Source organism: Anser anser (genome assembly GCF_964211835.1).
Source record: "Anser anser genome assembly, chromosome: 14".
Taxonomy (NCBI): domain Eukaryota; kingdom Metazoa; phylum Chordata; class Aves; order Anseriformes; family Anatidae; genus Anser; species Anser anser.
The window spans coordinates 1,710,752-1,732,045 of NC_139735.1; the positions used below are offsets into that span (position 1 = coordinate 1,710,752).

Genomic DNA, 21,294 nt, shown 5'->3' on the forward strand with positions numbered 1-21,294 from the left:
AAATAAAATAAAAGGCGAGGAGGAGGGGGAGCAGTGAGCGATAAAGCACGCAGTGGTGGGATTTCCCCCGTTAACCTCCCCCAGCCGCATGGAGCTGGGACTCGTGCTAATATTTGCTTTGCTTTGTAGCCCGGTAGCGTGGCTCTTTCTCTCGGAGGCAATTCCCCATTAAGAGCAGTGCTCTTCCCTCCCCTTGCTTTTGTTGGTGGCTGTCAGAGGGCTCAAGATGAAGCGTGGCAAAGCACAGGGTGCTGTGGGCAGCGCTGGGGTCTGTGCGGTGCCTCTTTGGTGCCCCAGGAGGGCGGGTGGCTCTTCCTTGGCCTTGGTGCTTCCTCCTGGGTCCCTGACTGTGTATGTCACTGCAGCTCTGCTAATCTGTCTTTTTCTCCCTGCCAGAATGAAGAGAAGAGGAACCTTTCCCTGGGAGGCCATGTCGGCTTCGACAGTCTCCCGGATCAGCTGGTCAGCAAGTCCGTCACACAGGGCTTCAGCTTCAACATCCTCTGCGTGGGTGAGCACAGTCCTGCAGAGACAGGGCTCAGCTGGTGGCCTCGTGAGGCTGGGGCCGTGTTTTCTTAGGAGCCCTGCTGGGACACAGCCTCAGTAGTGACTTAAACTTAGGGAGAGTTTGGGGAAAGGCTTTAATACCGACTTTCTGCCTTCAGCTAGGGAAAGGGGAAGGAAGCAAGCGTGTGGAGGACTAGCCAGCTCTGCACTGCAGTGGAGCTGCCAGCGCAGGCACGAAAAGAGGCAGGGAGGTGCAATGGATGTGGCTCTCAGCCTGGTGAAGGGCGAGGGAACCGAGTGGCTGAGCCTTGTGGGTCAGACCAGAAGAGCTCCTGGAGATGGTGAGGTGTTGATCTGCTAAGGGAAGACAGCGCGTGGTGATGTTCAGTCGGTGCTGCGCAGGTGTCGCAGAACAGGCGCACTGCCTGTGACATGGCTGCAGGACTGTCCTGGACAGCTTGCAGGCACCGAGGCAGATCTCAGCAGCTCACTGAGCACTGTGCGGAGCTTGCTTTGAGCTCAAAATGAAGAAAACTTCCACCTCATTGTTGTTTCTTTATCCAGCTGCCCACCAGAAAGGGCTGCTTCTGTGTGTGGACATGCCAGGCTGTGCGCTAAGATCAGTGGGAACGTGCACCTCTGCCTTTTTTTAGAACATGCAGCACGCTTTTTCCCCTGGTGCCCTGATCCACGCTGTCTAAACTTTATTGTTGATGGGCCCAGATTTCACCCTGGCAGAATGGTGGAGACAGTCTCAGCCCCGCTAGCTAAAGCAGAGCCGTGCTCAGAGAGCAGAGTAAGAGCTGCAAAGCCGACTTTGGTGTAGCTGCTGTGTGGATGGAGGGGGAAAGGGTTACAGCAGGACGGGCTTTAGTCCTTTGACACATCAGCTGTACATGTTGGACCACGGGATTAGGGGTGTGGAAGAAGGACAGGCTGCTCTAAGGCTTCCAGGCAGACCAAAGTTCAGCTGCACAGTGAAATCATGAAATCTTTATGCAATTTTTTTTTTTCTGCTGTGAAAAGAGATTTTCTATCTGATAGCAAGCGGTCCTTCCAGGTCCAGAGCTGCCTGCCTGTGTCTCTGCCCAGAAATAGGCACCCGGGTTCCCTCCTGATAGGGGCCACCTCTCCCCAGATGTACGCGTCCCCAGGGGACTTTAACGGTAAGCTAAAGCGTAGAGAGAGCAGTGAAGAAGCCTGAAATCTCACAGAAAGGAGCGAGAGGAAACCTCATTGACAGACTTGCCTGTCCCGTCCACGGCACAGCGGACACCCATCGCTTGGCACTGACCTGCAGCCACCTGGGGCTGTCGCTGTGGCTGGGACAGCCAGCCCGGAGCCAGGGAGTCCCTGGCAGCAGGAGCAGCCGAGCTGCAGGCAGTCTCCCTCAAAGACTCCAAACTCTACCAGAGCTGTGCTCCACAGCTCCTCTGACGCAAGTCACCATGGATGGAGGGGAAACACTGTTTTAGTTTGCTCCTGGTCCTCAGTGGGGAGATGAGACCCAAGTGCTCCGTGTTAGCTGTGCGTTAAGGACGGGAGGCCTTCGAGGCTGCAGTTACCTTTGGACAGTTGTGTCTGCTCACCAGCAGGTTGCGGTAACCTTTCACAGCGTAACTTGGTTCTGCTCTGTAATTAATCCTCCTCGAAGTACCTGAGACCTGACAAATTCTCCTCCCTAGGTGAGACGGGCATTGGCAAGTCCACACTGATGAATACTCTTTTCAACACCACGTTTGAGACGGAGGAAGCCAGTCACTACGAGAGCGCGGTTCGCTTGCGGCCGCGGACCTACGACCTGCAGGAGAGCAACGTCCACCTGAAACTAACCATCGTGGATGCGGTTGGATTCGGGGACCAGATAAATAAAGACGAAAGGCAGGTCTCGTGCCATCTGCTCGGCGTTTCTGGGCAGCAGGGGAGGTGTCTGCGTTTCTGTTAACGTGGCAGCTCCCTGCAGTGCCTCTGGCTCTGGGGATTGGGTGCAGAGCGAGCTGGGTGAGGAGCCAGAGAGACGGGGGAGGTCAGAGGAGGTGTTGCCAGCAGAGAACAGTGTATTCCAGGAGTGTGAGCAGTTAACAAGCTGTCCTCAGCACGCGGCTGGGAATTATCTGTTCTGGCCGTTGCTGGTGGCTCTGGCTCTGTCTTGTTTAATTACACAGACATCTTGTTCAGGCCCCAGGTAGAGGATTTCTGGGTCTTCAAGGTCTCTCCATGGTCATCTGGCGTTGTTACAGCCAGATGGCTCAGCCCTGAGACCTGTGCAGAGTCTGATGTGGGGACGTAGTTGTCTTTTCGTGCTCCACTGTCATTAGACTTTGCAATGCAGCCTCAGGAGGTTCCAGCAACCTTTGGTCTGTGTGTAAGTGCCACTTTTCTTGTTGTAAAGCTAAATTATTGGAGTCTCACAGCTGTTTTAAACAGCGTCAGTGATGTATCTAGGAGAACTCCTTAAGTCTTCAGGCTGCTTAATTGTGGGCTCCAGTATCTGGGTTGCTAATGGTATGGTTTTAGTTACAGGCCGATCGTTGAGTACATTGATACGCAGTTTGAAAACTATTTGCAAGAAGAGCTGAAAATCCGCCGTTCTCTCTTCAACTACCACGACACGAGGATTCACGTCTGCCTGTACTTCATCACTCCCACCGGGCACTCGCTCAAGTCCTTGGACCTGGTGACGATGAAGAAGCTGGATAGCAAGGTAACGAGCTGGAGGCTGCGCTGCCCATTTCTGGAAGCAGTGGTATTTCTGCCAACGTTAATTGTCATCTGGAAGGCTCTGTTCGAGTGCTGGACCCTTCCTGCACATTAGTTAGGCAGTTTTTAGGGATTTGGTAAAACTTAGCCTGGTGTTTGCTGAAGTCTTGCGTTCGTTTTCTCACTGGCTTTCTTGAAAAATGGCAGGTGAAAAAGTGTTTTCAAGCAAGCTGTGTGGAGTCTGGAGTGTCCGTCACTGTCATAACTTTACCCAGATTAGTTCATTTTTTTATCAAAGCCATCAACTGCATCGTTGGTAACTCCTCTTTAAAGGAGTGCAGGTAAGGATTCATTCCAGCTCCTACAGTTGTGTTATGGGAACTGCAGAGCCACCTCTGCTGCCCTGACGTTCCCTCGGGGAGAGGGGCTGGAAGCGGCCGGACAGTGAGCTTCCCGAGGCAGAGGCTGTACAGAGACGCGGGCTGAGGAGAAGCATTAGCTGTGCGTGATGGCACACGTGTGTGTGAGGTGACACTGCTGGAAGTGCCAAATGATCCGTTAGATTGCAATATCTTACGGAAATGTAAATGCGGAGAGAAACTCAAGGTCATCGGCATCCTGGAAGTGGGTTGTGAGAGGGTCTAGCTGGGGTCGTTTCTTTGTGCATAAACGCGTGCTGGCTGGGGGCAGTGGGTTACTTAACCGACCACTGGAATTCCTGCAGCTCACAGGAGCTTTCTGGCACAGTTCTGGTTGTTCTAGCTGACTTCCAGGGAGCCGCAGGAAGGCTTCAAAGGTCACTGGTGACAGCAGCATCTCTTCCCATCTTAGCAAGAATTTCCTGTCTTCAAGAGCAGCACTTAGCAGCGCGGTGGTTCCTCTCAGATGGCAGACGCCGATCAGCTCATACGGAGGGCAGATGAGTTAGCCGGGACCCTGCAGGAACTGGGGATGCCCTGAATTGTATCTAGGGAACATGCTCTTCCCTGGCTCTTGTCCACGTGCAGCCCTATTGGACTTTCCTGGTGGGAAGAGTTCCCCATGGCAGGGTCCCTGCTGCTTGCCCTCGCCTCCCGGGGCAGCTGGCCTACTTTTCCTTGGCCCCACTCCAGAGTAGGCACTGGCTTCCCATCCCAGCGGCCTGTTTGTAACCACGGGGGCTGTTGTTCTGACTGCTCCAGAAATCCGAAAACTTTCCCTTAATAAACTGTCTCTTGGCGTCGTGCCAGCGTGACATGTTCCCAGAAATATGTTTGGAAGAAAGTTTTTGCACGATTCCTGTTGGTGCTGGTGGTCCCACAACGCTCCTCTCTTCCTTCCCTCCTGCAGTCCCTACTTCTCCCATCTCCCCGTGGCAGGCTTTAACGGGGTCCTTGCGTAGTACCAGAATAAATCCTTCGTGCTTGCGCAGAGATGGGAACTTTATGCACACACAAGCTTTTATATTTCTAAACTTCCACTGAAACAGCTGTCCCTGAAGGTGCTTTGTCCGTTTGCTCCCATCTCCCTCCCTACCCCGGTAAGAACCTCCTGGATTTCGTGGTGGGTTGGCCTCACACAAGGATGCACAATAAACCGAACAGGCAGGTAGAGCCACTGATCCCTTGTGCATGTCGGGGCTTTTTGTTGTATTTCTCCATCGGTGTCGCCCCAGGATTTGTGTGATTCCAGGCACTCCTGGAGGTTCGGGGCCTGGCAGCCCGTGCCCTTACCAATATTCGTGGACCGTCTGTGCTGCGAGGCCAGCGTGTGTGTGCAGCTGGGGCACGCTGCCACACGTCTGTGTGGTGTGGGCACGCCTGGACCCGGCTTTCTTCTTGGGAAGCTTTATGAGGCTGCTGGCCTCGGTCTTACAGCTGAAGAGTGGGGAACACGGAGGCAAAAAGCATGGGGGAGGCTTTGCTGCGCGCTCTGCGGGGTCGGCGTCTGGGGCTGGGTCGGGAGGGCTGTGCAGGGACCTGGCTCAGCGGCACCTTCCCTTTGGCACACGGGTGGTGGGGCGTCAGCTGTGGGGCAGGCTCTGGGGTGTGCTGGGTTTACAGGGAACCTTGCTTAAAGCATGAAATTTACAAAATCCCTCCTGGGTAAAGCTGTTTTGTAGACAGAATCTTCTCTTGTACTGTGCTACAAAATTTGTTTGGCTGAGCTCGGGGCCAGCTGTTGCAGGGGGTATTTAATTACATCCAGAGAGCCAGAGGCACCGCCAGAGCTGGTGCTGGGGAGATGGATGGGAAGTGGCTGGCGGGGCTGGTTGCCGCGCAGAAACCGTGTGTGAGCTGGCCAGGGGTTAGCTTCCAGTTGGGCTTAATCGGGGAAAAGGAGGGGGGAAAATAATATAAAGAAAATTGCATCAGTATCAGACAAAAAGGTGACTTATTTATTTATTTTTTTAAACACATCCCTGCCTGGAAAGTGATGGCGTAACTGTGTGCTGCTGTGGGCATCCTGGGGCTCCCTGTTTGCAGTCCCTGGAGGTCTCACGAGCTGTGGCTAATTGCTTGCCCTTCGTGAGCTGACACGTCCTAGGTGGGTCAGCCAGTGACAGCGCCTCGGGCCGGTTTGTGCCTCTGCTGCGTGGCTTCTGCGGTGGCATCTGGCTGGTGTCTTCGTCGGGACTCGCATCTGGGAACGCTTTGGAGATAGGGAAAAACCCGGCTTTATTTCACAGGGTGGAAATGCATGTGGCCTTACTATATTAGGAAAAATTATTTTCTGTCAACTTACTTATTTGGGCACATTCTTGTAGGTTTTATTTTTGGAGCTGAGAAGCGGCTCTGTGGTCAGCGAGAGCCGGGGAGGAGGCGCGCTCGGTGTGCGCGTGCAGCTCGCTATCTCGGCTGAAGCACAGACTTCCTCTGGCCGTGAATTCCAGCCAAGATTGCCAGCACGTGGACTGACGTTCGTGCAGACGCTGCGCCTGATTCAGTTGGATGACAATCCACTAATTAATTTAATGATTTTGGTACTAGATTGTTAAATGGAGAATAACGCTCTTCCACCGTGAGCTATTAGGGTGTTGTTCTGGGATTTTGCCTACAACCCAAGGTAAAGATTCTGTAGGAGTACAAGTGGAGGTGGAAACCTCCCGTGGTTTTGGCATTACTTCTTTTTACTGGCTCTTTAAAGCCTGTTCAAGAAAGAAAGGAGAGGTGACTTTCATCCTCTAGCTAGCTGTATTTTGGTTTGCTTGGCACTAACGCAGCGTGCCATGGAGCACCTTCTGCCCAGTCCTTTTGAGTCCTCTTCCCTTATTATAAAGGGATGAGCTCAGTCTGGCCTTAGGCAGCTTTTTGGGTGTCAATGCTCAAAATCGGAGAAAGGAAAACAGCAGGATAATTAAATGTTGTTCCAGGTATCACTTGTTAACCGTGGGATTTCAGCTTGGGGATTCCCAAGACGTGCGTGAAATCAGAAGAAAAACAGTAATTATATATACATATATATATATATATTATATATATACATATATATATATTATATTATAACAATAAATACATAAAACAAAGGAACTTGCAAGGGAAGAAGAGGGAAGCACAGAAGTACCCCTAAATGCCCTGGAGGTCTCAGCAGTCCGGGAAAGCTGGAATTGAGTTGGAAGAAGGTCGCATGGTCAGTGTAGCTGCATTCCTGGTAGGTCCTGATGTATCTCTCTTTATTTAAGAGCAGCTGCACATATTTTGTCAGGTGTCAGGAAAAGACAGAATGATCCAGGACAAATTTAGCTGAAAAAAACCCAGAGCCTACTGCGAATCTTTTGCCGCTAATTAATTGTTGGCATTTGTTTCGGTGTTGGCTATTGATTACTGGAAATGCAACAGCTTGCCAAAGCCCTTTTGGATTTTGAACTCGGTGGCAGCACATCCTGATGGACTTGCCTTTGCAAAGTGAGAGGAACGTGGTTAAAGGGACCCAACCCAACTTCGTTTTAATTTTTTTTGCTTTTGGGAAGAGGAATGGGGGGGTTAGGCCAGCTGAAAATGCCCTGATATCTGTCACCCTTGGTGCTCGTTTGTCAGCATGCCTAGCTGGAAGGGCTGCAGGGCGCGAAGCCTGCACACAGCAGCTCCCTGGCAGTGCCTTCCCCACGCAGGTGGTGCTGAGCAGGGGCCGGGCGAGCCCTGAGCTGACCCTGCTGTGTGACATGGGTCCGGGCTGCCTCTGCTAGCAGGTCAGCGAGACCCTGCTGTGGTCACGGCCCTTTCTGACTCTGTAATGAGGACACCTACCCGCTGAGGCGTGCGGGGAGACCGGCAGACCTTGTTCGGTGGTTTTCAGGTCCTTGGCAAACGAGGCCAGATCGGTAGCTGGGGAAAAAAAACACGCAAGTTTTATCTTCTCAGCGTGTGAGTAGCGAGGTTTTGGTTCACGCAGGAGGTGCGGGGGGCACGCGGCATCCTGAAGCCGTACCCGAAGTCGTACCTGAGGTCGTGCTGCTGAGCTGGGGACGTGGCCGGGACCGAGCTGCCGGGGAGGCGGCCGCCCGCTGGCGTCAGGAGCAGAGCTGCTGCTGCTTGCAGACCTGGTGTGGGCAGGGAATACTGCCGGCGGCAAGGAGCACGTGGGGCAGCAGCTCTCTTTTGGAGCAAGTAAACGCACGGTGTTTAGTGAGCGCTGAACCGGAGGGGGGAGAAAAAGCGAGAGGCATGGAAAACCCCCAAGCTGCAGAGAGAGCTTGAGCTGGGCAGGGAAGGGTCGCTTATTTCTATGGGCACCAAGTGGCTGCTCCGAATTGCTGCTCGGCAGGACAAAAAGCGTGGGCTGTGGGGAAGCATTAGGTGGCAAAGCAGCCTGCCTTCTCGCTGCTCCGAATGCCTGAATTTTACTGCTCCGCGTCTGGCTGCTGCTCAGACAGACGAGTTTTGTTGCTGTTTGTTTAAGCAGGGGGTGCAGTGCCGAACTTGGCTTCTCTGAGCGCAGCAGCGTTATCTAACAGGCTCCCGTGGCAGATCCTGCCCCGCTGTAGCTCCGCAGCGCGCAAGGATGTGGGACGCGGCCCCGGGGGATCTCCCCACCCCGCTGCTCGCAGGCGGCTTTGTGAAACCCGGGCTGATGAAGCTGTGGTGCGGTGAGCCCGGTGACTGCTGGTGTGAAACCAGAGCTGAGCGGCAGCAGCCTGACGGCACATCTCCTGCCTGCCGTGTGGCACCCTGCACCTTTCCCAAGGGGGGCTGTAATCCACGCAGCGTGTGAGTTGGGGTCCGCACCGAGAGGCTCGGGGGGTCCTCGGGAGGGATCTGCAGCTGCTGGCAAAGCATCTGAGGAGTCCGTGCTCCTTCTGCTTCGACAGGGGAAGGTTTCACGTAGGCTCACAGCAGCGTTTCGTCCTCGCACAGCCAGAACTGAATGGGTGATAACTCGAGATGTGACAGCTGAAATGTCTCTGTCTCCGCTGAAGCGTGGAACAAAATGCAGAGGCAAGAGCAGGGGCTTTGATCTGCTCGCTGCGTGCTTGTTGCAGGCTGTTTGTCTTCGCTTTATCTGGAAGTCCTGTAGTCAAATCACTCCTGGAAAACTCTTCCCTCTAGTGTTCAGCTGGGCTCGTGCGGCAGCTCGCCTGCACAGCGTGGCACCTGGGTGGCTTTAGGAGATGGAGAGCAGCCACCGGCGCGTGACCTGGGCCAGCTGCGCTCAGCTGAGCTCCCTGCAGACCTGTTTGCTGGGCTCTGTTTGCTGGGCTCTGTTTTCACCTGGCTCTTTTTCCTTCCTTCTGCTGTAGGTGAACATTATCCCGATCATCGCCAAAGCAGACACCATTTCCAAGAGCGAGTTGCACAAATTTAAGATAAAGATCATGAGCGAGCTGGTCAGCAACGGTGTGCAGATCTACCAGTTCCCCACAGATGACGAAGCAGTTGCCGAGATCAACTCGGTGATGAATGTGAGTAACGCTGCCAAGTGCATTGCTTCCAGAAGTTGTGACAAATTAAATTGCTGCGCAAAAATACATTTGAAAGGCAAGTTCCATTGGGTTTGTCCAGATGCTAAATATGTTTGGAAGTTACGCTCTGGATCTGACAGATGCCTAAGGCTATTGCATACAAAATTAATTAAAATGTAGCTCTTATTTAATCTCTGTGGGCTCTCTGGAGACACTCAGCTCAACCCTAAAATTTGTTTTATTGGATTTTCAAAAAATACTTTCTTCAAAATTCATTTTTATCTGCTTTTAGGCTACTTATCATTTGAGGAGGGAGAGACTTTGAATAAGCAATTTACAGTTAGATTTACATTAAGTCTTCCACTTAGGGAAGCTAAGCAGAGAGAGCGCAATTTAAAGCAAAGAAGAAAAATTGTGCGACTATTGTGCGTCCTTCTTAAAATTCAAAAATCAAATTCAGATGCAGTGGAAACGTGAAAAAGAATTTCAAGTTTTGGAATTTGGCTTTACTCCCAACTCAGAGTTTATCTTTTGGAATAGAAACAGTTGAAATGTTTTCATCGTTTTCGTGTTTTTCTGTGTTTTGTTGGTTTTTTTTTGGCTTAAATAAAAAGTAGCTTTTTCATCAAGATGAATATTTTTCTGCAGAGGTGTTCCAGGTTTAAATGCTTTGGTTCTTCTTTCAATCCTTTTTTTTTTCTCCCCAGCTTTCAAGACTCAATTGATTGTTAGGTCAGTTAGATGTCTACGCAGCCACTATAACGGTTCTTTTTTTGCTGAATTCACGGGCTGCTAAAAGCTTTGGAGGAGGCAGTACTTTTGGAGTACAAGTTAGGTGTTCTGGGGAGAGAAATGAAAACGATGGTTGCTGTGTGTTCTCTTTGCTCAACCAAAATACGTTTGGCGGCCTCCCTGCCAGCTCCGTTCCCTCCTAAAGGTGAGGGCTGTTGCTGGCCTCGTCCTGCTGGAGGTGGAGCAGGGCCCGTCCTGCAGAGGAAAGGAGCGGTGATGGGAAGGAAGCCTGAAGACGAAAACCCGTGTTCCCGATTGAAGGTTGCCTTGCAGCAGGATGGCAGAGCTTGGGGAGGGCAGGGGGCGGTTCTGCAGGTGAAGAAGCATTTCAGACACTTGCGCCTGCGCTGCAAGTTTGGGAGGGAGCAGTGTGCTGAGCCTCAGGTGTGCTGGCAGAGCAACGTGCCCGCTGCGTGGCTCTCCCTGCAGCCCTGAGGATGTTGCCGCGAGGCCGGTGCCACGTTTCCGTACTGTCCTTGGTGCTTTGCAGCCCAGCGAGCAGCGAGCACGCCGCATCCTGCACGTGGCCCAGCAGGCTGCGGGTGGGCACTGGAAGGGACGAGGGCTGTTTACGGACGTCTCCGTGCTTTCTGCGAGGCGGGAAGTGCCCCGCTCTTGACATGCGGAGGGACTGCAGCTACAAGAACAACCTGACAAATGGGGAGAGGAAGAGCAGTAATGAGCATGGTGTTCCCACAATATTTCCGTGTTTAGTGCAGTCCAGCCAGCGCTGCTGGTAAGCTGCTCTGCTGCGCTATGGCCGTATGCTGCTCTCTGCCGTAACGCCACGGATCAGAGGGGAGACGGCTCTGAATACTGGAGACTGAGGGCTTCACTGGAAGGATTTCTGAAGTAGATCCTGTGCCTGGGTGAAGGGACTCGGGTGGTCAGGCAGATTTCCCAGAGGTTAGCCCACGTGCTAAGTCCCTGCCGTTGACTCTGTTGCAGGCTCATCTACCCTTTGCTGTGGTCGGCAGCACGGAGGAGGTGAAGGTTGGGAACAAGCTGGTGAGAGCTCGGCAGTACCCGTGGGGAGTGGTGCAAGGTAAGGAGCCGGGAGCTGGGCTCCCTGCCACGTGCACAGGCACGTGCTGGCGCCCTCCAGCTCTGCCCTTCCCTGTGCGTGAAGGTGCCTTGTGCTAAACGCTGCAGCCGTGTCCCCTGCAGCCTCGTGTGGGCTGGCCAGCCTTTGTGCTCCTGCCAGCATCTCAAATACATTGTCTGAGCTCTGCTGAAGTTCCCACCCGGTCTGGCATGGTCAAAAAGAGTCCCTGCATCCCGAAAGCTTGGTTACCCTGTGTGGGGTGACAGGTGGAGGTCTGTGGGAGGGGAATCTGTGGGGTTAGGCTGTACGTGCAGTTGTGCTTCTCCCTCTTGTGCGTTTTGCTGACTTCTTGCCTTGCTCTAATCAGTTGAGAATGAAAGTCACTGCGACTTCGTGAAGCTGCGAGAAATGCTGATTCGAGTCAACATGGAGGATCTCCGGGAGCAGACTCACACCCGCCACTACGAGCTGTACAGGAGGTGCAAACTGGAGGAGATGGGCTTCAAGGACACGGATCCGGACAGCCAGCCCTTCAGGTGAGCAGCAGCGCAGAGCCACAGTCGGGTACTGGCAGCCCCAGGAAAAGGGGAGGTCTGTGCGTGGTACCTGCAGTGCTGGGCTGGAAAATGCTAGCACCGGCTTTGAGCTTTGCAGCTGACTTTGGGGTTCCCTTCCCTGTCTGTTTGTCTGTAAGCAAGGCAGACAGGCACGCGTTTTCCCCATCCCTAAGTCACTGGTGTCCGAAGAGTCTGGATTTCATTTGCTTTCTTACCAGCCTACAAGAAACATATGAGACCAAAAGAAAAGAATTCTTGGGTGAGCTCCAGAAGAAAGAGGAAGAAATGAGACAAATGTTTGTTAACAAAGTCAAGGAGACGGAGGCAGAGCTGAAGGAGAAGGAGAGAGAGGTGGGTGTGCCAAAAACCTGCAAAGGGAGCCCAAAATACAGTCAGCCATGGGATCTGGGTCTCGGCAGTGTATGAATCCTGGAAAGCACTTACAGATTTTGAGCAGACCTCCTGAGCCAAAGCACAAAATCGCACACACCTTCCCCCACCTAGGGGAGGGGATGCTGAGTAATGTTTTCAAAACAACCTCACTGGTTTAGGTGCCTCAGAAACAGGAATCTTCCCCCGTCTGTGCGGTGTGTAGGAGGCTGGGCTGCTGTTTGGGGAGCGAAGGGCAGTGCAGAACGTTTCGGTGAGCATTTAGGTCAGGTAGGCTTAACCCTTGGAGGCCCACTGGACAGCAGAGCAAATGGGGCAGCTGGGCAGGAGTCCCAAGGGGCAGTGTGAGGCCCTGGGCAGCTGGCACCACTGGGGAGGAAATAAAGGGACTAGCTTCAAAGGAGTGAGGAAGGAGAGAGCCCGCAGTGTCCTCAGCCCTGCGGCACGGCTGCAAACTGAGCTGGGATCCTCTGCGACCTTATCCAGACCTCGCTTTTTCTCCTTGTTTGATGTGTGGGGTCAGGCAGAGCCGAGTCTGTCTTCGGTTGAGAGGCACTGGCTGCCCCGTCCCCGCCAGCTGGGCAGGTCTCTGTGGTGCTGGGGAGTTGTGCGGGGCGTGGGGTGACGGCTCCTGGGAGCGGGGCTGGGGGCGACGGCCCGACGCCGGTGCTGGGTGCGACGCTCAGGGCGCTTGTCTCCTGCCAGCTGCACGAGAAGTTTGAGCACTTGAAAAGGATACACCAGGAGGAGAAAAGGAAGGTGGAGGAGAAGAGGAGGGAGCTGGAGGAAGAGATGAATGCCTTCAACAGGCGGAAAGTAGCGGTGGAAACCTTGCAGTCCCAGTCCCTGCAGGCTACCTCACAGCAGCCGCTGAGGAAGGACAAAGACAAGAAAAAGTAAGTGACCAACCTTGGGTCTTTTCTCCTCTGCCACTGGGAAGGCTGTGTGTGCGTTCAGACTAATTTTCCGTCAATTACTGACGTGGCAAATGGAAAAGGGGATTTTGGAACACCAATTCTCACCCTTCTGACTGCCTAAAGCAAAGGGACGGCAGGGGCCTGCTGTGCCCAGGCCCTGCCCCGGGGATGCCCAGCTGGCTGCAGGTGGGCTTCTCGCTTTGGGGCCATTCTCTAAAGGTTTGGGGTCTGGCAGGATTGGCTTCGCCTCTGTGACAGCCAGTGCAGGCAGTCGTGGGAATGGCTCGTCCCTAGAGACGTACAGGCTAGAAATCAGCTGCATCTTCTCCCCAGGGGAGAGAAGTGGGGACAGTGTTGACAGTTTAATGTCTTACAGGTGTGGTGCCCCATCCTGCAGCACCTTGCTGAGATCTGTAAGGTTGGGGCCCTCCTTGTAGAGTGCCATTTGTGTTCAGAGGCCGAGCTGCAAAAAGGGAAACAAAGCATCCTGGACTGAAGCAGCACTGGAAATTCGTTAGGGCTCTGTGTGAGACAGGGCTCCAAGACGGTTCTGCTTGCGCTGAACTGCTGAGAAAGCTCTTTTCCCCTGAAGGCAGAGTTCTTATCTTAGCTTGCTGCAAGTTAATTGACATGGCTGAAGCCAGCAGGAGTGTGGAGAAAGCTGAGAGCGCATTATTTATATACCCTGCCTGGCTGTATAATGATAGAGCAGGAGTGGGGCAAACAAGTTTACAAAGAAAGGGTTGGTGGTGGTGATCCTGCTTACATTCAAGCCAGTCTTCAAGGAACAAAACGAGGTAAGCTGCTGTGCAAGGTGGTCATTCTGTTGTTCCAGCACTTTTTATTAATTCCTCTTGCGTGAAGGAGCTCTGGTGTCTGAATCGCATGCTGTCACATCCAGCCCAGGCAAACGGCAATGCCTTCTGAGCCTTTTAATGATGAAAAGAGAGAGCCTGGGTGTTAACTACTCCCAGGGATCTTACGCTTGGCAGCACAGCGCCTGACTCCACGTTGCTGATGAGCTCCCGTGCTGTCACTCCTGTGACATGCGCTGCAGTGCTGGCAGAGCTTGTTCTGCGTGCTGACATGCTGGTAATTTGTTCCCTCCGAAGGGAGATAACAGCGTGTGTAACTCAACATATTTGCTCCGAGTGTCGATGTGTTGGGGTTAAAAACAAAACCACGGCGCTCCCTCCTCCGGGCCTGGCAGCGTGCTCAGGGCAAGTCCCCACCTCGCGCAGAGCCAGAGCAGTTTGCAGAGCGTTCTGCTGGCGGCGGGGTTCAGTCCAGTTGAACCCCCGGACAAGCTCGGTGCTGAGCGTGGGGCCGTCCGGGCCCGGACCCTCTGAAGGCCGCAGGCGCCCCGAGACCCGCGCTGGTTCTGGCACGGGCGATGCCGGCGGGATGCTGGGCGGAAACGCGGCCGCTTCCTGTCTGCTGCCGCCGGCTGCGCCAGAAATAGGCTTCCTGCGGGGTGCAGCCCACCTGCAGGCGCTGCTTCCAGCCCTCCCTTTTTCCGTGCAGTCGGGTGCGCCGTGGCGGCCCCGTCCCCGGGAGGCTCTGTGCAGAGCCGGGGCCCTGCTGGAGGCGGCTGCGGGGCGGCGCTGTCAGCGGGAGCAGAGCCAACGCGGTACGGGGAGGAAGCAATTTGGATTGGTTTTATTTCTTTCTTCTTTTTTTTTTTTTTTTTAATGACCCTGTGAGCCGGTTCCAAGTGAGGCACGTGGAGGTCTCCGCTCAAGCAGGGCAGTGAAATTCTGAAATGAAAACTTGACGGCGAGGCTGCTCCCCCAGCGCCCTGCCTTGCCAGTGAGCCACCTAACCAGATCCCCTTCGTCTGGGGGAGACCTGAGATAGTTTGGTGTTAGCCCAGGGGAGCTCACACGGTAATGGGGTCCTCACGCTCCCCGGTAAGCAGCTCTGCCGGCTGGCTTAGGGGAGATGTTTCAGCCAAATCAGCCTCGGGGACAGCTGGGACTTGGGGAGCTGCGGCAGGCAGGATGGGGGCTGAGCAGGATGGGGGCTGAGCAGCACGGGTCAGGCTCTGCCTGCGGCTTCGGTGAGCCAGGAGCCGAGCTGGTGGTGCTGGGGCTGGTGTGGGGCTGCAGAGCGTGGGGTGAGCGGAGGTGGTGCGGGGCCGTCCTTGGGCAGCAGCATGGGGGGCGTCAGCCACCTCCGGTTCATCAGTGCCCTGTTGGCACGGTGCAAGGAATGGAAATGAGGGAGGGGGAATAAAGATAAGGGTCTCAGGGTGGGGGGGTGTCTCTTTGTGTCTTGGTGTTAGGAGAGCTGGTTGAACCTCTTACGTGTCATATTTTAACATGGGGTTTTGAGTAGCTTTAATAAGTGGAAAATGGAGAGGGAAGAATCGCAGGTGCGGAGAGGGAAAAAAAACGTGTCTGTGCTGCGACGCTTTGTGCGGGCAGCTGCCGAACAGATCGCGCTTTGTGCAGTGGTGGCCGTGTCAGTGCTCGCTCTGTTCTGCGAGCCCTCGGATGCCACAGCAGCGTTTGGCCTTCTCTCTTTTTTTTTTTTAAACGTTTCACTACATTTTGCTTTTGATTAATTTTCATAATTTTAATTCATGCTTTTTTTTATGTTTTGTTTCTTTCAGTTAATCACACACAGACTTTCAGGCCAAGAGTGGACTTGGTGCTTTCATGTGTTAAGTTGCTTGAGTTCCCCACCTTGTGACCCTTCTCATAACATTGTGTGCGTGGACCAAAGTGAAAGAGAAAATGAGCATCTCCGGTGGTTGCAGTGTAACGACTTGCTGTTATCTGTGCAGAGTTATCAGTAGGTTTAAGGAAGTAACTTTGCCATGTAAATTTTTTAAACAAAGACGACTAATCCCTGAAGCAAGGTGTTTGGTTCTAAACCTAGCGACTGAGCAGCCGTGCATAAAATGACCGTAACTGTGTGTCTGAACTCAGCTTACCCAGCAGCTAAGTACTTGCTTTCTAGAGTTTTGATTTTTTGTGTTGGCTAAGGTGACTGCTTGAGCCCTTCCTCCCTCATACACCTTCCTCTGCACATGCATAGGTGTGAGAAGTGGTATGAAGAGTGCTGAAACGTTTATTTTTCTAACAAAATCTGGATTTGAGTCTGTTTAGAATGGGCGAGAAACCCAGCGCTCAGAATTTCTGCCCTGGGAATCTTAGTCCAAGTACCAACCCGTAATCCCATAATTATATATTTTAATTCTGAATTTCTCTAAATATTTTCTTCATTTATAATATATATATATAGAGAGAGAGAGAGTGGTTAATAAAACTCATGGGACAATGTTTTGAATTTTCTTTACTGCTAAAGTAGAACTTTTATATAGAAAGGTTTTTCTTAAGGTAGTTGTTGTATGATGTGGAACTACAGGCTTTGTGCAGCTTTTCACTTGTCATTTACCAGCACATTTTACCATTGTATAAAAAACTAAGCAGTCATCTTTCCTTTTAGGTCGTTTTTAAAAAAAAAAAAGCCATAGACATGTGCCTGATCAGGAGAATCCCCTGATCATGACCTATGCACCGTATTTATGCTGATAACCTCCCTTCCTCCTAGAGGTGCTTCCTTTTACCCCCCTCTCATGCATAGAAATCCCAGCCTTGTTTTCCTGGGTAACTGAGCTTAGAGGAATAATTCAGATCAATATTATTTTTTTCCACTCAAACCACTTTGTAATAAAGCAGGACAGTAACTGAATAGAGACTGACAAGCTCTGTTGTCATGGAAAAATAGTTGGACCCAATTCCATCAGACAACAGACGAAAAGAAAACAAATATATTAGCCCCCACGTAGCGTCTTTAGAGTTTAAAAAACACTGGCTGGCTAAGTGTTAGTTGTGAGTGTGTGCATTTTTTGGTTATTAACGGTAAAGGATTCCTCTTATTATTATTTTCTTAAAGACTTGTCTGTAAGCTAAGCGGTTAGCAAATTCCTTACCTGCCTTGCAGGTGGAGGGGCATGGCCTCGCAGCTGGGCCTTTGCAGGTCTGTTGGAAGGCAGCATCTTGCCGGCTCGTAAGATGAGGTTCTTTAGCTTCTTTATCCCATTAAAGCAGCTTTTTTTTTTCCCTAAATACATGCTCAGGTATTAAAAGTTTTCACATGGACATTGGCCTCTTCCATGGATGTCCTGAAAATGATGCCAGCGTTACTTGATGCTTGTGTGAAAGAACCTCCCGAAAACTTCACAGGTACCTTTGGGAACAGGCCTTCAAAGAGGAGAAATTGCGCGCACTTACTAGGAGTCTGCTGAAAGCTGAACGTGTAATTGTTAAGGCTGTGCCTCTAAGTTAGATATATTTTAAAGAGTAACTTTGAAATGTTGAGAGGGCTAACGGGCCTTTCTCTAAGGGAAGCGTGCGAGGGACGCAACCCGTTGTTACATACAGGAAGACAATTCTAGCTGACGATTGACTGAAATCCAACCATGTAGCAAATTAGGGGCATGATTTTGATTTTTACTGACGAGAGAAACTCTGGTGCACTAATTGCCTGAGTAAGCAGGGCTGGTTGGTTAACTGATTTGCTTCTCGAGGCCGATGCTACCGAAGGCTGGAATAAAGCTCCAACTGACACTAGTGCGTATGCAAACAGCTGCCTCACCATTGCTTGTCCAGTCGATATTTTTGTCCCGATCTCATGCTGCAGCCAACAAGATCTATGCAAATGACTTCTTTCTGCCCTGGCTCAACAGAGATCAATTCTTTTTTCCTAGAATAACAGATAAGAATAATGATGATAGCAATAAAAGAGTATAAACCTTCAAACCCATGGGCATTGTGGAGAAATTCCCAGGTTTTTCTGAAGAAGACATTCAGAATGTATGTAACAATATTTTAATGATGATTATTATTATTATATATACGTTGACTTTCCTTTGGGCTGGACGTACCTATTTCTTGTAGTTATTTGTCGACTTCAACTTCATCAGGGTCAATCAACTCTTCAGAGCAATCAACATCAAAATCTTCCCAACAGAACTCAGTTTTTATTCTCTAGTACTTGATTCTTCCTTCTTGACTGAGACAAGATTTACATATGTGGTATATAGGGTAGTTCTGTATCTTATTTTTATTTAATGAGCTACAAACACATTGTGATGCTAATCTCACTCCAGTCTGAAGATTTACGTCTTGTAGGCTAGAAGTGAAAGCAAAGCCTTTCAGAAGTGACTGAAGCTGTTCAGTTACACATCTTTCGGCTGTGTTATTCATTTATCTGTAACAGGTTGGTATTAATGGGAAAAACTGTCTTGTTTTTTGTCATTTAAACATTGACCATCATGTATATTGTCTGCTTTCTAATTTAAAATGTGTTTTTAGGGGCTTTAAGTTTTGCAGGCTTCGTGTCTGATTGTGGTGAGCTCCCCGCAGGGTGCAGAAGGGGTGTTTAGCTCAGAGCAAGTATGAAGAGCTCTGGGGATGTGCCTGTGCGGGTTTAGCATGCTTCTGACGTGCTGCATCCGTTTGATTTGTCATTCTGAATGTGTTGGGTTTTTTTTGACTTTCAGTTCTTTCCACTCACTTTGTACTTTTTTTTTCTTTTATTAAATCTCACATGTATTTTGAGTTTTTGTGGTGTCATTTATTTAGCAGTGGATTTCCTGTGTTACCTAGTTGAAGTAACAATGCATAATGTTGCAAAGCTTACCCAGATCACAGTGTATCTTCTGAATATTGGGAACACTCAAAAATAATATTAACTTCTACATCATACGAAATGCAGAAAAGGACATCTGTAATTTGTGGAGAGATTCTAAGGCATTAATCCAAACTCCATCGCTGTTCAGGCAAAAGCTGCCTTTAAGCTTGTTAGTGCTTCTCCTTTGTGGGATCTTGTGACCGAGAGGGGAGAATGAGCAGCAGTTTCGCTGCTGTAACGATGCCCAAACAGGTGATTTAAGGATAGGGCGAAAAGGGAGCAGAAATGGACAGTGGCAGTGTCTGAGTGGTACTTCCTCTTCATATAAACCAGAGCGGTACGCTTTTCCTGGAAAAACGCATCTTACCACGTTATTTTGGCCACATCATGGCCAAAAAAGTGTACAGCTTCACTTCAGGTTTCTCTTTTCAGGGGCTGCTGCTGATGAAATTCTTGCTTAAAGCTCTGTTCTTGGTGTCAGCTCTGCGGGGCGCTGCTGCCCATGAAGCTGTGTTCAGTTAACTGGGTGTCTCTGGGTTTTGTTTGCTACTGGACTGAGATCAGTGCTGCACCTGGGACAAAAACAAAAAGCAGAGCTTGGCTGGTGCATGGTGTTGCTGAAGCGGTGCTTCTGACCGAAGCTTTCTCTGCACCCCTGATTTCAGGAACAAAACCAAGTCGGTGGTACTGGCTGCTTCTGAAATCTCTGTAGAAACGTGACTACGTACCGTGCTGTTGCTGCAGGAACTGGTTCGTGTAAGAGACCTGTGCTTTTTGCATCTAACACGCAGCTTGCTTAAAGGGCAGTGGGCAGCCTGGTCCCTCTGTGCGCAGCCTGTTTGCATCCCACTGTTGTATAGGGCCGGGCTGGTCACGCCAGCACCAGGCCCCGTGCTTGCACCCGCAGGGCGCTGACCAGGAGAGAAGCCGGGGCCACGTTAGGGTCGTGTCACTTGGGCCTCGTAAGCCCTTGAGGGATGAGCCTGAAAATGGGACTTTGCAGCTGATGCCAACCGGTTTGTATGAAACGTTTCACAAACTCACCCATCCCAGTACTTTTTAAAGCCAAATCTTCTAGGAGGCCAGAGAAGAAGTGCATAGGGTGACGTACGTAGGTGAGTATTTTTCCATGGGAGCGAGGTTAAGGTTGCACAAATATTGCTGAATGAACAAAGCCCCTAAAGATGCTCGCAAGGCCATGAGAAATGTGAAATATTGTTTTTTATATAGAAACAATCCTGCAGTGAGGTAGGTACCACTCAAGTTTTACAGTTTCAGAGCTGAAGCCCGGTGACCGAGGCCCCGGGCCATGCCCGTGCATTCAGGAAGCAGCCCCAAACCCGGCCTCGTTCCCTCGTCTCGTTTCCTTGGCTGTTGGGTGAGGAGAGCTGTGAGGGCTGGAACCTGGGAGCACGGGCACGGGACGGGCAGGCCGAGGTGCCTGCGGTCCTGGCCTGGCTGGAGCAGGCCGGGGACAGCACACAGTCCCTTCCTGCCCCACGCCCTGCAGCACGGGGTGTCTCAAACGCTGTGTCAGCAGTCTGCCCTCGTTAAAATTTCAAACCAGTCCCAACCGCAGTCCAGGCAGCCACGAAAGCTTCTCCAAGTTGTGATGGTTTCAGTCCCAAAGTCTCCCCCTGTGTACCCGGCCCTGCACGCTCCCGGGCGGCCTGCGTTACGTTTGCACTTTGACCTTTCGTGCTGTCTCTTCCTCCTGTAAATAACTGAAACTTAAACATTGATTCTCTTTTGTTCTTTCTGTAGCTTTTTTAGTCTTCCCAGCGCATGCTCCATAACAACAGGAAGACATGTTAATTAGAAGATTTATTAAGGCCAAAACATCTCATGCAGAAGAAATTAATTGGTGCTTTCACCTTTAAGCTTGCCATATATTGCACAGAAGAGATTACATAGCAAGGACTAAGATGCACTGTATCGTTTGATTGGGAAAAGTTTGCTTGATCAGGTTTCTTGATAAAGGCGAAATCTGAGGTACTTGCCAAAAGATAAATTGCTAATTAAGGCTGATGCATGGCTTGCACTGAAACCAAAACACTAATTTTGGGGTGAGAGCCTGGACGAGGCACTTAACACTGTGACTAAACTTCCCAAGGGAAGGGGAACGATGTCGGGTTAGTGTGAGACAAGTTTTCAGCTTGCTGCTGGAGCTGCCGCTGTAATGGGATTTTCATTTGTTCCTCTCCTTGGTCTGGTTTTGGGCTGTAACCTGAGAACCTCCTAACGCCCTTAGCGCTTCAGCTGGACTCTGGCGTTTCTTAGCAATAACTCTTCCGTGTAGCTTTTTTTCTGTAGACTTACAGGCCTTACAACCTAAATCCCCAAGCCTCAATTTGTTTAGTTTTCTTAGGGCTGTAACCCGCGTGCCTCACAATTAACCCCCCTCCCAAAGCTCCCTGCGCACTCGCCCTTACTTCTTCGGTTACCGGCGCTCCTGCCTGGCCAGCCCGGACTCCTGCAGTTCCTCCTGGGATGTGCTGGGTAAGAACAGAACCGTTCTGAAGGACAACTAAATGTAGTGTGTTAATGGAGGGGAAACGGTTTAAAGCTGGAGTCTCGGCATTCCAGGCTTTATGTTCTGCGTTTATAGCAGACCGACTTCCCCTTGCATAAATAACTTGTTTAAAAAAAGGAAGAAAAAAAAAAAAAAAGCTCGATGTTTGTGTCCCAGGCTAACTTCTCAAAGGAACAGGGCAAGGCCCTAGTTTACCTTCATTTTAAACAAACTTGTAAATGAATCTCAGGAATGACCTGCTTGTACCAAAGTTGGGTTTAATAAAAATAGAACTGACATGTTTAACAAACATCTGTTAAACGCGTTTTGTACGCTAATTATATTCACTGGAA

General features: G+C 51.1%; 1 protein-coding gene across 5 annotated transcripts in view; it reads left to right on the forward strand.

Moving 5' to 3' along the window:
- The window catches only part of SEPTIN8 (septin 8), a 41,078-nt gene extending 19,828 nt beyond the window's left edge, over positions 1–21,250 (forward strand). For 2 of the 5 annotated variants that reach the window (XM_083799188.1, XM_083799185.1), the window contains 9 exons: positions 397–511; positions 2,193–2,388; positions 3,025–3,211; positions 8,924–9,085; positions 10,826–10,922; positions 11,290–11,458; positions 11,698–11,830; positions 12,575–12,765; positions 20,194–21,250. In XM_083799188.1, coding sequence (XP_083655314.1) covers positions 2,222–2,388; positions 3,025–3,211; positions 8,924–9,085; positions 10,826–10,922; positions 11,290–11,458; positions 11,698–11,830; positions 12,575–12,765; positions 20,194–20,248 — 1,161 coding nt within the window. In that variant the 5' untranslated portion in view covers positions 397–511; positions 2,193–2,221 and the 3' untranslated portion in view covers positions 20,249–21,250. Of the gene's footprint in view, positions 1–396; positions 512–2,192; positions 2,389–3,024; positions 3,212–8,923; positions 9,086–10,825; positions 10,923–11,289; positions 11,459–11,697; positions 11,831–12,574; positions 12,766–15,400; positions 18,357–20,193 lie in introns of those variants that run through there. The other 3 variants (XM_083799186.1, XM_083799187.1, XM_083799184.1) reach the window with 3 other exon arrangements.
- The last annotated feature ends 44 nt before the right edge of the window (positions 21,251–21,294 follow it).